The 18,622-nt window shown below is 30.0% G+C and overlaps 2 protein-coding genes across 4 annotated transcripts; both read left to right on the top strand.

Moving 5' to 3' along the window:
* Positions 1 to 5,756: 5,756 nt before the first annotated feature.
* On the top strand, positions 5,757 to 10,940 carry LOC100804250 (transcription factor bHLH121). Of its 3 annotated transcripts, none has more exons than XM_003531366.5 (6): positions 5,757 to 6,535; positions 8,002 to 8,124; positions 8,352 to 8,489; positions 9,612 to 9,739; positions 9,828 to 10,295; positions 10,372 to 10,940. In XM_003531366.5, the coding sequence occupies exons 3-6, from the start codon at positions 8,390 to 8,392 to the stop codon at positions 10,522 to 10,524; spliced, it is 849 nt and encodes a 282-aa protein (XP_003531414.1). In that variant the 5' UTR covers positions 5,757 to 6,535; positions 8,002 to 8,124; positions 8,352 to 8,389; the 3' UTR covers positions 10,525 to 10,940. The 3 variants fall into 3 exon arrangements, with proteins under 3 accessions (XP_003531414.1, XP_014634451.1, XP_040874124.1); XM_041018190.1 differs by having other exon boundaries at positions 6,332 to 6,535; positions 7,952 to 8,124; XM_014778965.3 differs by lacking the exon at positions 8,002 to 8,124 and having other exon boundaries at positions 6,330 to 6,535.
* Positions 10,941 to 12,663: 1,723 nt separating this feature from the next.
* Positions 12,664 to 13,273, top strand: LOC100306484 (uncharacterized). The gene has a single exon (NM_001248771.3). It carries the CDS (start codon positions 12,733 to 12,735, stop codon positions 13,012 to 13,014), a length of 282 nt encoding a protein of 93 aa, NP_001235700.1. The 5' UTR covers positions 12,664 to 12,732; the 3' UTR covers positions 13,015 to 13,273.
* The last annotated feature ends 5,349 nt before the right edge of the window (positions 13,274 to 18,622 follow it).

The raw sequence follows: 18,622 nt of genomic DNA, 5'->3' as shown, positions 1-18,622 counted from the left end.
TTGAAAATAAGATATGGATTTAGACTTTAATTTAATCTTATAAAATTAATAAAAATTATTTTTTATTTATATAATTTATTTTAATATTATTTTTATTTGACGTGAGATTTTAATATTATTTTTTTTTATGATTAGTCGTTGTGAGATTTTCAATAGAACTTTTTATCTAAGTGTGACAAGATATTTCTTGGATAACTTATGTATGAAACTGCCAACCAACATGGATGAACTCAAGGCACAAGTAGCAGGTTTTATCCAAGTGGGGGAAATGGCGAAGTTTAGAGCAATGTTTAATGTCTGACTACTCATTGAATCGATAAAGTTACTAGTTCAACAGTTCAACTGTGATTAAATCGATAATAATTAAATTATTTTTTTTTATTTTTTCTTCATATAGATATTAAATAGAAGTATAATAGTACCTAAATTTGTATATTTTGTCCCACTTTTATTATAATAACAAACGCCCCACTCGGCCCTCTATCTACAAGGACCACAACAAAATTGTCCGTCATATATTTGTATATTCACTATATTCAATATTGTTCTTTATTACCCACACTTTATAAGCAAAAAAAAAAATCATTATAACATGTCTATCAATTGCACACCAAAATTCAAAATAGTAAGATACAGTGCAGTAATTTTTATATATATTGCCTTATTTGCTTAACCTTATAAAAAATATTATTTTTTATCAATTCTGACTGTCATATAAGATGACCTCACGTATAGGAGACAGGAAAGTAAGAAGGAGCACCAGTTATAAGTTGATGGATGGAGATGACCTATATATAGTGAAGGGGAATTTGACAACAATTGAAATGCACATTATGCTCGAGTCCTAACTGATGCAATGAACTAAAAGTATAAGCTTAATTTCCAAAGACAGGTTCCCAATTTAGTCTCAATGTATTGATGCTTAACTGCAAAAGAAAGATAGCAGAGAAAATGAAGCAAATACTTAATAGCATTTTTTTTTTTAGTGGTTAACAATAGTTTACTGTATTAAGATGTGAATCATGTAACTCAAACTTAAATACCATAGCCAGAAGCGAACCAAAAGTATGGAAATAGAACGTACTATTGTTTTGACTCTAGGTCCTAGGGCTATTCTACTTGGCCCACCATAAAGGTCATAGGACTTTTAACCTACCTAACGAGTGGGTTGAAAAGCCGCCAACCCACAAAGCCCCTTAATACGGGGCAAGGGTTTTAGAATTCAAACAAGTTTAAAAAAAATTGAATAAAATTCACTCACTTAAAGCATACAGAAGGAAGAAGAGAACTAATTTATCATTATTGTGAACCAGTCAAAATACATGATGTGCATATCATATATATGCCTACAAAAGCTTATTCTACGTCCTTACGCTTTTTAAGTAGAGTACTTGATATTCCTAATATAAAACATCTAATAAATCTATATATGCAAATAATACTTTCCAATGACTTTTTCAATTAAGACAAAATTTGAGTCCAATTTTTCATAAAATATAAGTATTTTCCAAGGGGAAAAAAACTTAAACCCAGATAGAAAAGTAACACAAACCAACAAACAGGCAGAACAAACTCATTATTACCTTTAAGGTTATTGATGACATTATATGAAAGATTAAAATATGTTTTGTCCCTTGAATTTGAGGTTTGTTATTTTTAGTCCCTCAAATTAAAAAGTTTATTTTTAATCTTTCACATTCATGAAATGCTTTATGTAGTTTTTTTTCTGATTGATTTTTCAGTTTGAATGCATAATTTGTATTATTTTTTTTACTGCAGGAGGGATCAAGAAAAAAATTACAAATTTAAAGAGACTGAAGAAATACAAGTTTTAAATTAAAAAACTAAAATAATAGAACCCCCTTAAGGTTATTGATGACATTATATGAAAGACTAAAATATGTTTTGTCCCTTGAATTTGAGGTTTGTTATCTTTAGTTCCTCAAATTAAAATTTGTATTTTTAGTCTTTCACATTCATGAAATGCTTTTATTTAATTCTTTCTGATTGATTTTTCAGTTTGAATGCACAATTTGTAATGTTTTTTTTTTTTTTTACTGTAGGAGGGATCAAGAAAGAAATTTGCAAATTCAAAGAGACTAAAAAAAGACAAGTTTTGAATTAAAAAACTAAAATAATAGAAACCCCCCTCCACCATTTGGGAGACTAAATTAAAAATAAGTATATATGAAATAGTTGTAACGGTCATCAATGTTGCACTTTTGACCATGAATTTTTTTTTAGTAATAATTACTAAACTACCAAATATTATTCAAATAATTAATAATGTTATTTATTACATATGGCAGCAGCCATAAAAAAATTTAGCCGTATAGATTTTTTTATCGACAAAACAACTTTCATTTAAAAAGAGGATAAAGAATAGTACTCAACCCTTACTTGCATTTTCAAGAACAAAAAAACCAATCACAAATTAAGATATCTAAACATTACTCTAATTATATCTTCTTCTCGTCATAGTCGTCAATTGTCTGTGTGACAATGATTAATTAGTTCATTTTATGTTTGAAAAAACTATTGATCAATAGTTTTTGAAAAAGATAAAAACGAAAAGAAGAAGCATTTCCCCATATAACAAAACTTATCCCTCTAAACTCCAGACACAAAGCTATGAGATGAAATTTAAGTGATATCACTAATTCCACTAGCGTCGACTAACAATGATAGTTAGCGATGCAATACTTTCATTAAAAACTATTGATATCACATATTAAAAAAAAAATATGTTCACAAAATTAACTTCGATAGCTATGCTATAAAAAAATCATATCCTTCAAATAAAGAATATACTTTCATTGCAGTTCAAAAAAAAAAAAAAAACTTTCATATGTGTACAAAAACATCAAATGCAAAACTAGAATTTGAAAGTGCATAAATTTAAAACAAGATGTATGAATAAACAACATATAACACTAAATATATTTTTTTTCATAGCTAGCTAGATGGTCCTACGACACAAAGGACACGTATTATTCATGTTAAGCCACCTTGTTATACAATGTTCATGAAAGATGTGATAGCAAGGGTGGGGCAAGCGAATTGTTATCGTCCCAATCAAAAATTCCTCAAGACAAATGGAACACATCAAGTCTGAAGATTGCTCTGGATTTTCATGAATTCTGATCCTTTCAAGATTTTGAATACTAACTTGATTTGCAAATTCCACTCTTGAAACTCCATTGTTTCCTGTGTTGTGGTTGTCATCATCTAACTCAATGAAATCAAAGATATAAGTATCATCTTCAAGTAATAAATCTATCAAATTAGAGATATCCTCTTCGGTTAAAGTTTCATCATCATTGTTTTCCAAGTTGTTGTGTCCCAAATCCAAAGAATTATAGCTAGCATCATCAACAATTGGCATATGAACCTCCTCGCCTTGAGAATTCAATGCTTGAGTTGGTGCAAATAAAAAGTCAAATAAATCTTGGTTAAAGGGCATTTTTCTTGCTGGAGTAGACGTGATTCACACCAACAAAAAGAGAAAAATACGCTAAGAGTAGAGTGAAAGACTGATACTAGAATTGACAAAAGTATTATTATATATAAGGGTGCAATGATTTGATCTATCTGATTGGGCATCCTAATTTATCTTTGGGGCGCATTTGATGATCATCAACATAATACATTTACCTTTTCTATGTGTGTGTACCAATATTCCTTGTAATCCTTTGACCACAATAAATGTTGAGGCTCATAAGATAGATATGGAGGCTCCTCTTAAATTCTAACAAAATATTAATTTTCAAAGGAACAAGAGAAAAGTAAATTTTACAATCTTTTCTTGTTAAGCATATTAGTAGTATTTATAAATCAATCTAAATGGAATTTATGCATAGCTTTACCTAGGAATTATTATGCTTAGAAATTTAACATTGTTTTTTATTTTTCATTTTTAATTTAAACTTAACAGTTTTTATATTTTAAAGAATATAACTTTTGATTCAAATTAAATCATCTTTTAATTTATGAGTGATAATATATTTTGACATATATCCAAATTAACTTCTATTTTGTTCAACAATTATATTTATATTTTGATTCAAATTAACTTCTGTTTTGTTCAACAATTATATTTATATTTTGCATTTATTTTTTAGAATTCTTTACCAATAATAAATAAAGAAGCAAAAATAAATAACAATAGTTGAGTCAAATCAAACTTTCTTCGGTCGTTGACTTTCATCAATGCTAAAACCTTTAGATTTAATGTCAAAATCTTTCCATAATTATAAATTTAAAATTGATAATTTTATATTTTACCAAACTAAATTAGATTAAATTTTTTTTACTAGAAATTAAAGATGACATCAAGGAGTTTATAACATTCACACACTCTACTCATCTAATTGAGTTAGACTCATGGTAAATTATATTAGATTCAATTAGACTTAAACTTAAAACCAAATATATAACATCTTGTTTTTCATAAAAAAAAAATTAATTAAAATAAGGATTTCATAGTATTAAAAAATAATGAGAGTAAAATGATGTTTTAATTGATTATTTATTTAATGAAAGAGTGAAATAGAATATTTTTTTATAAAGTAAAAAAATAAATATAAATAAAGTAAATATTAAATTCAAACTATAAATAGAAATATATTAGGTCAATTTTTACATTTACGATAGGTTCTTACACTCTCTTCTTCCCAAATTCGTTTTCCATTTATATATTAGGTCAATTTTATATATTTTTTCCATTTATATACATGTTGGGTAGAGAGTGTCACTAAATCAATTAAAGGATAAATAAAGAAAATGTTAAATTGTTGCAAAATCGACAATTTTCATCCCTTTGCTTTTATTTGCAAAACTGGTTCCCAACAATTTTGATCTCTCCCTTAAATTGCTTCTTTTGACGGTCAATGTATTAACGTTGAACAAATAATTAGTGATTTAACACACTTATTTTTAGTTTATTAACAATTAAATATGATTAATATCCCTATCTTATATGTGAACCCTAAATTTATGAGAATGATTGTAAGACCGTGATTGACATAATAACAAATGTAACAAGTGGTGTTTCTGAACTTCATGCTATCTTGGCTAAGTGTAGATCTATTTTATCAAACTTTCCAAAGTCTAGGTTGAGTTTTGTGAGGAAACAAGCAAAGCATGTTGTACATACTCTTGCAAAGGCATCACGATTTAGCGCTTGTAGCCAATCTTTTGATCTATTCCCATTTGTATTCAATCATTGCTATGGAATGAAATGAAGTAATGGTTGTTCCTTTCAAAAAAAGAATAATTGGATTCATTAACTTGTATATATTATTTTAAAGACACTAATTAAGAACTAGAAAAAAATATATTTAGTATGAAAATTATAGGAGAGAAAAAAAAAACATGAATAACACAATTTTTTATCTTCAAATAAAAACATTTATATTTTAAATTCCTGTTAGTATTTATTTTTTTTAATTAGGTCCCGAATGCTTGTAAGAAAAAAGAAAATCACAATTGAAGTACATCATACTTTCCTACACCAAAATTTTTCGGCTAAATAACAAATTTAATCTTTTATCTTTTTTATGTTGAATTTAATCCTTTATTTTTTAAAAAAAATTATTTTAATTTTTTATGTTTTAAAAATTATTCACTTTAATCCTTTTCATCTGGGCTGTTACATTCAACGTTTTAAAAAAGTTCGGGTTAACACTTTTTGATTGTTAAAGGCTTCCAATAATTGTTTTAGTTTTTACAAAGTATTTTGTTGCTTCGTAAATCTCCTTTTCTTTTTTTTTTCTCCATTCTTCTTGCCACAACAAATTCTCCATACTCGAACCTTCTAACCACAGCCATCCTAAGTTCAAATCCCTCTTCTTCATTGAACATGTCGTAAGCGTATTGGGGGAGGTAAACTCATTGCACTTAACAACACAACAAGCAAATCACATTAAACACCAAAAATACCTCCTCCACAAACCCATTTTTCCCATAACCAGATGGCAAAAAAGACCAAGAAACCGCATTTGGTTCAGAACTTCCGTCTGGGATACAAACCCAGGCAAGGTTGGGGAAGGGAATGCGGTGGCAAAGAGGAAATGTCATGGGTGTGAAAAAGGCTGTGGTAAAGAAAGTGATTCTTTTAGGTTGCAATACTTGAGAGGAAGGAGAAGAGAGAAGACGAGGAGGAAGGAGAAGGAAAAAACAAAACTTACAGTTTGTGGCCATTTGTAGCTACTAACACTATTGTAGTATCAAAATGAATTTTTTAAAAGATAAAGGACTGAAAAGATAAATAAGATAAGTGACCATTTGGCCAAATTTTTCTCATTTCAATATCCTAGCAGTCCTTGGATTTCAAACTCTAGGAAAAGAGATAATTGGAGAAATACGACAGCACGAATCCGTCGTTTCTTCAAACCGAAACGACAAGGCGATAAATTACCGTTTCGCTTTCCCTTTCTTTCTTTGAGAAGGCGTCGTAACAGAACACGACGACTCCTGAAGGAAGTGGGCAAAAATTGAAGATAAGGATCAGTGGCAGAGAGAGATAACGAACAAGGTAAAATCCCTCACGTTGAATTGTTCTTTCATTCTTCACTTCCCTTTTTGTGAATCCCTTTCAACAAATTGAAGTTTTTTATTCCAATTCTGTGTGCAAATTTTTGGTTTACTATGTTGTCTCCTTCGAAAGTTTCCGTCTTTATCGCATAATTGACGTGGGTTTTGGTTCTGTTGCTAGCTATGCTACCTTTCTGATTTTCGATTTTCTTGAAAAAGGAATTCTAGGGATTTTACTTTGTAATGGTAATTGTAGTCTCTACATGCATCCATTCAAAATTTTGAGAAAGAAAAAATGTTATTAGACATTGTTTGTAAAATATTGAAATTGCATATTTGAATTTCGTTTTACTGGTAAGTAAGTAATACACTGTTACATCATATGTGTGTATGTAAAATATTAAAAAAAAAACGTAGGCTTTGTAGTGGATGCTCTAAAAATGAAGGAAAGTTTTGCCTAAAGAAAGCCTGTGATTAGTTCTAATAGCTTTGCATTGGAAAGCAAAATAAATGGGAGCTATGAGAAGAAAGCAGTTTGGGGTATATGATTAAGCAGCTGTGGAAGATTCTGAATGAGACTTTACCAAATTGTTAAGATACTTTGGATCATTGAGCATGATGTAGTATCTTTTACTTAAATGACAGGATCTTAGTTAATAGTTGCTAACTCAAATTCTAAAATTTTCCAAAAATCCTACAATTTAATTGTTCTTACAAACTTGGAAAGTAGTATTTTGAAAGGGAAAGTATTAGGAGGATCAAAGCATGCTGCCCTGCTAATTTCCAAGAGGATGGGATAAGAAAATTAGGAATTACCCTCTACCCCTCTGTAGATCAATTATTGAATGTGTTTGACTACTTGCCTGTGTGTAGGTACTGCATGCACCCTTTATATATTGTTAAGCTCCTCTTAGAGCAGAAGTAGATACCTGATGTTGATACATAATATGAGTGCTAATAGTTTGCTAAGCTTGGGGGGATCTTAGTTTAATGTTTACTGTTTAGTGTTTGATTTTTACTGCTTTTAGCACACGAATAACAAAATCATTAAAAAAAATTACTTTCTCAGATCTGGTTTTGTCATTTGAAAGAATGCAATAATGGGTCATCCTATGCCCTTGTTGAGAATTTTAGATATTGGATGGAGAAAGGGTCAAGGTTCAAAATATGGAATCAGACTGATATAACTCGCAACATTCATTAACATTGCTCTCGTTGTTTATCCAGTTTTCATCATGTCAGCATTTGTGTGATGTGTCCATTCCTAGAAAATTGGTCACACGCACACACAACACTTTAAGAAAATCATATATTTCAAAGTAATATACAGTGGATTTTTGTAGTAAGGTTATTTTATGTTAATGTTAGGCTAACAACATGTGTTTGATGGGAAATTGATTAGCTATTGCTCTGTTAGGCATCTGAAGCTGTATATTTTGATTTACAAAATTTTCTGTTCAACCTCAGCTAGCTATTTGGTTATGTTACTCAAAGGATTTACATATTAATCTTCTGCTGACTTCTGCTGAGTACAAAATTGAAAGCAAACAAGTTTTGGCTTCCAAAAGTACAAGACTACGAGTTGATAAGGTAGTTACTATGATTGATCTCCATTAACTTCTGTTGCAGTTATAATTGGTCCCTCTTGATCATAAAATGTGTTGGAATTAAATTTTTTTATTGATGGCTTTTGAACATGACAACGATTACCCCCTTAAAGTAAATGAGTTGCATTTTTCTTTTATAATTTTGGTTTTCTTATCCTCAAAAGCTGAAATCAATGATTTAACTATTGCATAAATTGTTCTGCTATTCAGAACATATTCATCTACTGCCAAAGGCCTGAAGTTGAACCATGGATTGTTCAGCTGCAAGAAAAACACAAAAGGCTGACCGTGAAAAGTTAAGGAGGGATCGACTCAATGAACAATTCGTAGAACTGGGTAACATTTTAGGTAAATCAAGTTTCACCTTCTCACATTGGAAATTTATAGATACTGGTATTTATATAGTATAGAACTAGTAGGGGAATTCACAGAAAGAAATTACTGATTACAATTGAAAATTGCTGAATAATATGGATGCCAAAATGAAAGAAAAAAATTAGAAAAGCAGTGTTTCCTCTGACCTGTGACTACAGCCTTCCTGAATCTATCCAATACACGTTTACATCCCCTTTCTTTCATTTTCACCTTCCTTTTCTGATTCTAGCTCCACCTCTCCAATGAAAAATAAGAAAAAATGATTATACTGCTGAAATTTTTTTATATTTTGAACTTTTAATGTATTCTATTGCTGTTGCAGACGTTCTGATGATATATATAACAAGGTTGTCCTACATTAAATAGTGTCTTAATAACTGAAGCATTGTAATTTGTAATAACAGTGCCCATATTTTTTTTTTGGTAATACAATTATTAGCAATGGCTTGGATTTTGCTTTTTCATTCACAAATTTAGAATTCTCTTCTTTTTATTTTCTTCAAACAGCTCTCTTCTTTGTCCTCCACCCTTTCTCTCCCTTACACTTGCCTGCCCCGGAGAGAGTAAGCTGTTTAAAGCTTAAAATTTCATTCTTTAGAGTTTAGATTGATTTATTATTTGGATTGTGAACTATTTTGCACACACTCATGCAGTATTTGCTTTGGAATTATTACAGCAAGATCTGGCCTGTTTATTTTAGATCTAGGGGCAATTGATGTGTATGAATTATCCAATATTTTAAATGTAGTGTTCTGGTTTTCCTTGCCTAGTGTACTTGTTTGTCCTTAAAGTACTTTAATGCCGCAGTTGTCATTTTTTCTTTTCTAAAAGGGGAGTCTTTCTTTGGATTTTCATATTTGTATAACATTTAAATTTAGTTTTTGAATTACCTGATTAGAGTTTTAATTATTTTAAGCTACATGTAGCATGTAGCATGTAGTAGACGTTACATGAGCATTTACATATGTTGATAATTTGTATCAAATACCTGTTATTTCTTTGGAATATATTCATGTGTTAGTCATTTAATGCTAAGAACTGATACAACAACAATTCTCTTAAATCACTCTTTGCTGCGGTGATTCTGAAATGCAGACCCTGATAGGCCCAAAAATGACAAAGCAACCATTATAGGTGATACAATTCAATTGCTAAAGGACCTAACTTCTCAAGTTAGTAAACTCAAAGATGAATATGCTACGCTAAATGAAGAATCTCGTGAGGTAATGTTTTCTCTTCTTGCTTTGATGAAGACACTTTTGGGAATTAAAATAATAAAGGAAATAATTTATCTTTCATTCATTTTTTTAGTTGACTCAGGAGAAAAATGATCTCAGGGAAGAGAAGGCATCTCTTAAATCTGATATTGGCAACTTGAATAATCAGTATCAGCAGCAGCTGAGGACCATGTTTCCATGGACTGCAATGGATCATTCAGTTATGATGGCTCCACCATCATATCCATATCCAGTGCCAATGGCAGTACCTCCTGGTCCAATTCCCATGCAGCCATACCCCTTCTTTGCTAATCAACATCCTGCAGTCATCTCCAACCCCTGTTCAACTTATGTTCCTTATTTAGCCCCCAATACGATTGTTGAACAACAATCCACCCAATACGTATCCCCTCCACTACATCCTTGTGGTCGGTCCAATGTGTCAGGAAAACAAGAGTCCAAGAGCAAGTCATCCAGGGAGAGCAAGGCTGAAAAGAATGAGGATTCTAATGATGTCACTACAGACCTCGAGTTGAAGACTCCTGGGTCTTCTGCTGATCAGGTTAGTGTTGTTTTCCAAGGATATCCCATGATAGAAGATGCATTGGATTCAAGTTGCGTGTGTCTCTGGTTTGCAGGATTTATCATCCAGACAAAGAAAATCCAGCAAGTTGTCAAGGAGGGAAAGCAGTTGCACAGAAGGAAGTTCATTAGGTAGGTGTTCTTCTTCTCGCAGTGTTCAGGACAGCTCATCGAGCAGTGTGGCGGCAAGCAGAAAGGATAATGAATGAAAAAGTAGACAAGTTAGTCAAGTTCTCATGCCTTGAAGCCGCTGAAATTTTTCATTGTGCATCTGCTGCTACTCTGGAGGTGTAAGTCATTCTGTTCTAATCCCAAAATAAAAGTCACTTCTGCTATCTCTTCCTGACCAAGAATTTGGTCCAAGTAGGTTTAAATCTTACATAATTTAAGCATAAACTTCCCCTTTTGGGGGAAAAACTTGAAATTTCAGCTGGAAAATCACCAAATTGACCAGTGTGGCTATCGTGTAGGTTTGTAAACTCTTTCATAGTTGTTAGAATGCATGATTCGATACAATTCAGCAAGCTAACAATTTGTATCATGCAATGAATTGTCGATGACTTTGATCTGTACAATACTTGCATTAATTGATGATATCAATGCAATTTCATATAGTCAGTACAAATCACTCAAGTCTGAAACTCATTATTTGTGTTGCTAATTCTCATCAAAGAAATTGGAAAGTCAAAATAAACACAGATTACTAATTCTCTTGATTATTCCGTTGTTTTCTTCCTTCTTGTGAAACCAGGGGCTTAGCAAATATTTACTCACTCTGTACTTCATTTAACTATTTCATTTCTCTATTTTTATTTACTGCTTGTACAATCGAGATTCTGCACAAGTTCTCGCTCATACAATATATGCACCTTATTTGGCTACATGCACCTCACTCAATATTATGTGGCTCCTAAAGGCAACGAAAAAACGGAAGAATGTGAATTGAGAACACTGTATTGTCCAATGTCCACAATGTGAGTGCACTTAGGATGTTAACAATGTGAGAACCTTGTCCTTGACCACAAAATCTCTTAAAAGACCCATATATGAATAAAAAAAATGTTAACAATGCATTTTTTTTTCCCAATATTCTCTTCAAAACATTTTTGTATCATTGACTGAATTATTATATTTGGGTCTAAGTAATTAGAGTATGAGCCCGGGTTATTTAGTAGCTTCTGCACAACATTTACACAATAATAATGTTTTTACCAAAAACAAAAATTAATAAGAGTGTGGTTATAATTTCACCTACTATGAGTATAATCTAGACGCCGAATAGTGTTATGTGTTAAATAAACCACGTGGTAGCAAGAGAAAGGGAGCCCATAGATATTGATCATGAAGTATATAAGGGCCAATTATATCCAATAAGTGTTTTTTAGAAGAAGAAAAAATCATAAAAGTAAAATTCAAGTCTTGCGTTAGGGTTTTCTAGGTTATGATTCTTGTTACTAGACAAGGATGAAGGAGTGAATATAATTGGCCTTCAATTCGGTTGGTAAAAATTCTTTTAGACCATTCTAACATATTGTTAGCCAGACCGAAGAATAACACGTTAAAAGTGAAAAGTGAAAAGTGAAAAGAGATGAAGAGTTAAGAAGAATATAATGTTTTTTTTGGTGCAATAATATTTTATTTTGGTGTAAGAAGAATATAAAGTTTACCAATGAATTGATGACACAAAGGCGTAATTTTAATATGAAGAACTATATTATGTGATATGATGAAAAGTTAATTTTGGTATTTTGGTCCTTCGAAAAAAAAAGGTTTTTCACACATTTCAAAACGATAAATTATCGACACTGATTTTTTTTTATCTTTTAGAAACAAATTAGTTTGAATTATATTTACATGTTAAAATACTACTGTCTTCCCTCAATGTAGTAGTCCTAAGCTCTTTTTTTTGGTGCGGAATGTAGTCCTAAGCTTCTTATGTATAGGTAAATACAAGAAAATGGAACTAAAATTAACACACGTAGTACTGAAAATAATCTGCTTTACCGATAGCCGTTTAGATCCAATTGGATTGGTTAATCTTGTTGAAAAAGCCAAAAAGAAAAGTAAGTTTCACCTACAAGTTCGTTTTTCTTTCTGAAACTGCAGGGTGATATGAGGAAGTAAGTTTAAGATTCACTTTGATAGGATGCCACCTTTATCAGCCTTTAGGTGTGTAGAAATGTGGCAATGATAATCATCCATTGTTCTCACCCTTGTTCATCAAGAAAAAAGACATTTTGATCAGATAAAAGTGACACTCAAAGAATATATGCCAAAGCCAACCTAATATCTGAAGCAACAGAAGCACGTAATCTATTATATAAACCTAGGACAAACCTACTACTAGTGTGTGTGCTTATGATACAGTTTAGTTCTGCATATTTCACTGGGTGAGAAAAAAAAATAAGAGAAGGAAAATGGGGTGGTTCTATCCAAAAAAGAGGAGTGTAGAAGGATACACAAGCCAGAACATGACCACTGCTGTTTCTCCTTCTCCAAATTTCCATTTGGTTGTGATATTTGGCATTGTCTTTAGCTTATTGTGGCTCTCAAATTACACAGCCATTTACCTTCAGTTTCTCCTCATGCTGTCTCCCATACTTGGGATTCTCTTCTTGATTTCATATTCAACTACTTGTGGTGGAAGGCTCAACTTTAGTTTCACACGTTTGAAGAATGTGGTGTCTCATGGAACGTAGCCATATCTTGCTGCTGATACTTCTGATGTGGTGTCTCATTGGTTTCTTGGACCTCTTTGGAGATATTAAGTATATTGGTGTGTGTTGTTACTACAAAGGTTGTTTATTAAGCTTGTATTTCAGCTTTTGTTGGAAAATTTATTTATTTTTGTTCACATTCTCTCTCACAAAGCTTATTATTAAGTGAGAACATGTTTTCATGAGAAGAATTTTTTACCATACACCCGTAATGAATAGTCGATTTTATTTTTAAGGAAAACAATCTTAATCATTCATGCAAAAACTATATGGTCATCGTGATCATTATCTAGTGTGTATGCCTACGTGTGAATTAGTTTAGTCCTTTCACTTGTGGAAAACTCAGAACTAATCAGAATTAGTTTTGTTCTTTGATTTGTTAATGAAATTTGAAATATATCAACGGAGGGCAAGTCACTGATAGAAAACCAAGTTGCTATTACAATAAAAATTATTTTAATTCTTGAAAATAAAATACATCAATTTTTTGTTCCCTTTTAGTTCTTGGTGGACGACTAAAATTACTTACACATACATTAAACAGTAATAAGTTATTCTTTTTATTCAAAAGTTTTTTCAAATCTCGGATTAAATTAAAGATAAATAGTTGTTTTGATTTTTTTTTATGGGCCTTAGAGATACTACTATCTAATCAAATCTCGGGGTCAAATGTGAGACATGTGATCCCCATACAGGTCATGAGGATCGTGTGATCATAATCGTTTAACTTAAACTCACATATAAATAGGTCTTAGGTACGAAATTAACTCCAACTCTCATAATCTACTCCCTCTGGAAATGCTTGTAGGTACTCCATAGCCGTTGTGTAAGTCATCTCTTTCGTGCTTAGCCAAATCCACACTATTTCTACCCAACATAATTTGTAAAGTAGATAACACCATTGTTATAACAAAAGACAAAATAAAAATTGAATAAATGAAAATAAACAAAATAAAATTGTTCAAACACGCTAACAATTTAACACATCAACTGAAATATATTTAAGAAATTCTGAAGAAGTAAATTGTTAAAATTAATGCACATGTATAATCTCAATTATTCTCAAAAAATGTGAAATAACATTGTTTGTTATTTTTTTTTTCCCATCTTTGAGCATACATTCATATATCATCCCATCGTCATTCTCATCTTCTAGAAGAATCATTTTTTTTTTACACAAATAGATTAAATTATTTATCACATAACTAAAAAAAATCATCGATTAGTAAAGAAGATAGTTACGAATGATGATGAAAAAAAAGGACAAAAATAATAATTTGTCGTTTTCCAGTGATTAACTCACCAATGTTTGTCTTCTGATGAGCAGTACTAGTAGTGGATCCACGTTCAAGTGTGTGGAGGCAATTGCTCTCTCAATAATTTTTTTTTACTTGAATATATTCCATATATTTTATTTTTGTCCTCATAAAAATATTGGTATTGTCCCCATGAAATATTTTTTAAAAAATGAATGTAAAATCCTACAAAAGATAAAAGAGAGAATAAATTGGTAATAATTTTACCATTTTATCTTTTTTAAATTTTGACAATACTGATAATGAAAAAAAATCAAACAATTAAAATGATAAAATATATTTTAAATCTTTGAAGTACAAGTCAAACTTGATTTTAATATTTGTAATTTCATATCAATCAATAAAATTAGTCTCTATACTTTAAAAAACAAGTGAATTTAGTCCTTTTTACTACTTTTTAAAAGGACAAAATTATTTGTAAAAATGCAAGTATTTTACATTTTTTATAATAACATTATGTATATTATAAAAATTTGTAATATTTTTTCTATGAAAGTATACTTCCCTTAGTCATTTCTTATGAGATCATTTCAACTAATTAACATCCTTTAAAAAGATTAGTTAATTTAATTAGTGAAATTAAATTTATCAATAATTTATAATATTCTTTCAAAATTACCCTTAATTTTTTAAAAATTAATCATCTTTCTCTTTCCACTTTTTTTTCAACTAATTGCTACTTATTTTGTTCCGATCCTAAATAAGAGATAGAAATAATTTATCTCCTTAATTTCTAGCAATTATTATTTTGAAAAAAAATATTAATTAATTAAGGATATTTTTTAAAAAACTAATTAATAAAATTAAAAATTAAAAAAGAGTATTATAATTTGTTTTTAAAATGGTCTTGTAAACAAAGATTGAGGGAGTATAAATGTTTTCTTTGCCCCCCACTAAAGGAAATTCCTGATGCCAATGAACATGAGATTGTATTGTGTCCCATCTCCTATAAAACCTGTTGAGTAAATGTTTTTTTTTTTTTGAAAAAAAAAAATTCTATCAGTTTCTAGTATCTCGTGTGTAACACCCTCATTTTTGTTTATAGTTTTCTACAATTTAATATTTATTTAAGCGTTTGGATAGGAATTCAGAAATTCTGAATACGCAGTTGCATTCAAAATAATGAATATACTGTAGTTTAGATTTTTAATAATTTCTTAGATTGAAGTCTGAAAAATTATAAAATGTCCATTACGACCCTAAAAACTAGTAAAACGTTAAAGATGGGATGAATTAATAAAAACAGTTAGAGGTTTAAAATACATTAATGTTTGGTAGAATTTTTTTTCTTCTAAAAGGATTAAAAAAATCGAACAGTTTGGAAATTTATAATTAATTGATATTTATTTAATTTATTATATATTTATTTTGCATTTGTTTAATAAAAAAATTATAAATGCTTATATAATAAATTAAAAATATTCAAGACCAAGCCCCATTCCCTCATCTTGTTGGTTTTATTTTTTTTATTTTTCCCAATTGGAATGAGCCTTCTTCTATTTCGTCATGTTGGTAGACTCGTTCTTCGGATTCTAATTGCATTTACAAAATATGATGATAGGCCTGAAGATTCTTCATTGCCTCTGAAGGATTTTGTATTTTTGCAATAAAAAATAATAATGAATCTGAAAAGAAGAAGAAGAAGAAGGAAGTGGTAGTAGGAGTAGTACCGGTGAGGTGAGGTAGGGTTTGATTAACTGTACAGAGTTTCTGAACCAAAAAGAAGAATTGAATTGAAAGAGGAAAGTGAAACCACCGTACACAAAGTCCAAAACCAATAATAACACGGTTATTTAATAATTAAATATCTATTTTATTGCCTATTTAATTATCATAAAACAAATCAAGATTTAATCCCTGGATAATGCGATGCTTACTCGTTCTATTTTTTTTCTTTTTATTTCTTTAATAAAATAGGATGTTTTGTTGGTGCAAACCTATCTTAATTTAGTTAGTTAAATAACATATATGAATATTATAAACTTCAATTTGAATAAAAAAAATTAATTTGGATGAGTGATTTTTTTTATTAACAATAATCATAATCACTCGATTCGATATTTAGTCATATTTAAAGTTGTTTACCCCTCTTTAAGAATATATTATATTATGGTAATGTGTAAAATTTTCTTTTGGACTAGCAATGATTAAGAATCGCAAGTAAAATTAATATCAATGTAGTGATTTAAGAGACACCCGTGATATTTGACCAAGGATACAAAATATATTTTACCGTGGGATCAAACTCAAGTTGAAATATGATGCAATCTCACGTGTTCTATTTTTTTTTATTTTTTTTTTAAGTGGTAAGCAAGTTGGCTTAAGTCAGACTCTAATGTTTGGCTTAAGTGTGATGCAATTGGGTGACAAAATAAATTTACGTTTCGGTTACCATCATATTCGTTTATGCCCGGATGACACTCATAAAACAAGTTTTCGCACCATCGAGGGACATTATAAATTCCTAATGATGCCATTCGGTCTCGCTTCTTTTGAAGCCGCAATGAATGATTTATTTCGGCCTTATTTGCCCAAGTTTGTTTAAGTGGTTTTTTTTTATGATATTCTAATTTATAGTTCATCATTACAGGACCACTTAAATTAAACCATCTTGAGGTGGTTTTTCGGTTATATCAGGATAATCAATTCTTTGGCCGTTTGTCCAAAAGGCACCTTTGAAATGCCACCCATTTCTTATTTGGGCCATACTGCATGTGTCTCTTGATGGAGTGCAGCCAAACCCCGACAAAATTTCAGCTAAGATCCATCGGCCTCCACCTCTCTCCCTCACACCCAAGGATTGTGCATTTGCCTATTTGTAATGTGTGTAGGTGAAACATGAATCACCTATTATCTCAGAAGTTTTACACTGCTAACAAACCATTTGGTGTTGGCTTTAAAACATTATTCTCCAGCCAAACCTGATAATTAAAATGTAAGAACCAAGGATCATAGATGAGAGGTTGAGAAGCAATCACCTAATTATATCTGAGAAGTTTCACATGGTTAACAAATAGACATTAACTATGATAGTTTATGACTTTTCTCTTAATTTTTAAAACCATTTGTGTCTGGCTAAACATTTTGATTCAACAAATTAGAAATGTAATGTCAACACTCTTGGACCGGCGCGGTAAAACGTGGACTGATTGCTTTTTTTAAATAAATAAAAAATTACATCCAACTTTTTATTTTTTGACAAATTTTTCCTCAATTTTTTTATTTTTTAGCAAATTTTATTTTCACTTTTTGTGATTATTAAGGAAAAATGCTGAAGTAAAATTTATAAATTTCTTAAAAATTAAAAATAAAATACATCAAATTAAAAAGTGTTGAGGTAAAATTAGTCAAAAACTAAAAGGTTCTCACTATAAAAAGTCCAATTAAGCATAAAATAAAATATAAAATTTTAAGGAAGCAAACAAATTTAAGCATATATATACTTGACTTTTAGTAGCCTAGTGGTCCAAATCTTATGAATACAGCAAAGAGAAAAAGAAAAAGGAACAAGCAATTCTGAACACTTTTATGTCACTTTTCCCCCATTTTTTCCAGCTTAATTGGTGAGAAGCTTTCTTATTCAAGTCATATCACGATAGAACCTTTAACACTCATAAAAGGTCCACTTCGATCTTCATCTTCTCTAATTATTACACAACTTTACATCACATGTTTCCCTAACTCATCAACAATTAAACGTTTGAGTTCCAAAGACAAATTAATCTTGAGACATCAAGGCTGAGTTTGTTTTTAAAAAAATACTTATTTTAATAGAATAAATATTTTTTTAACAAATAAATTCAAACAATGAACCTAACACTATATGTGGCCTCAAAACTTAATTGATTGCGAGTGAACAATGAGACATTGATTTAGATGATAAGAAAAGAGAGGCGTCATATTTTTTATTAATGCCTAAACAATCTGTCTTCTTGTCACACTTTATTACAATCAATCAATTACAAGTATATTTTTTTGTTAATTAACTTATATGAATAGAAAACATGTATGTCTTCTAACAAGGAAACCGTATTAATTTGTTGCTGCAAAGTATGTTAATGTTTTTATTTAAAAAAGAGAAAGTAGAAAAATATTAAAAAATAGCAAATATATTTAGTATGCTACAAGAGAATTATTTTAATTTAGATGGAAAACATATATAACATAATGTTGCAGCCAAATTTTTAAAAATTAATTTTAGAATATAAATAGTTAAGATTTAAGACAAAAAATTAACCTAAAATTTCAAAAGTAATTAAATGTTATATTCAAGA

This window comes from Glycine max, chromosome 8 (genome assembly GCF_000004515.6).
Source record: "Glycine max cultivar Williams 82 chromosome 8, Glycine_max_v4.0, whole genome shotgun sequence".
NCBI lineage: Eukaryota > Viridiplantae > Streptophyta > Magnoliopsida > Fabales > Fabaceae > Glycine > Glycine max.
This window is presented reverse-complemented; position numbering and strand designations above follow the sequence as displayed.

Coding starts and splice junctions, on each gene's coding strand:
- LOC100804250 (XM_003531366.5), top strand. CDS start 8,390: ATGGATTGTTCAGCTGCAAGAAAAACACAAAAGGCTGACCGTGAAAAG. Junction 9,740..9,827: donor TAAATGAAGAATCTCGTGAG/GTAATGTTTTCT, acceptor TCATTTTTTTAG/TTGACTCAGGAGAAAAATGA. Junction 10,296..10,371: donor CTGGGTCTTCTGCTGATCAG/GTTAGTGTTGTT, acceptor TCTGGTTTGCAG/GATTTATCATCCAGACAAAG.
- LOC100306484 (NM_001248771.3), top strand. CDS start 12,733: ATGGGGTGGTTCTATCCAAAAAAGAGGAGTGTAGAAGGATACACAAGC.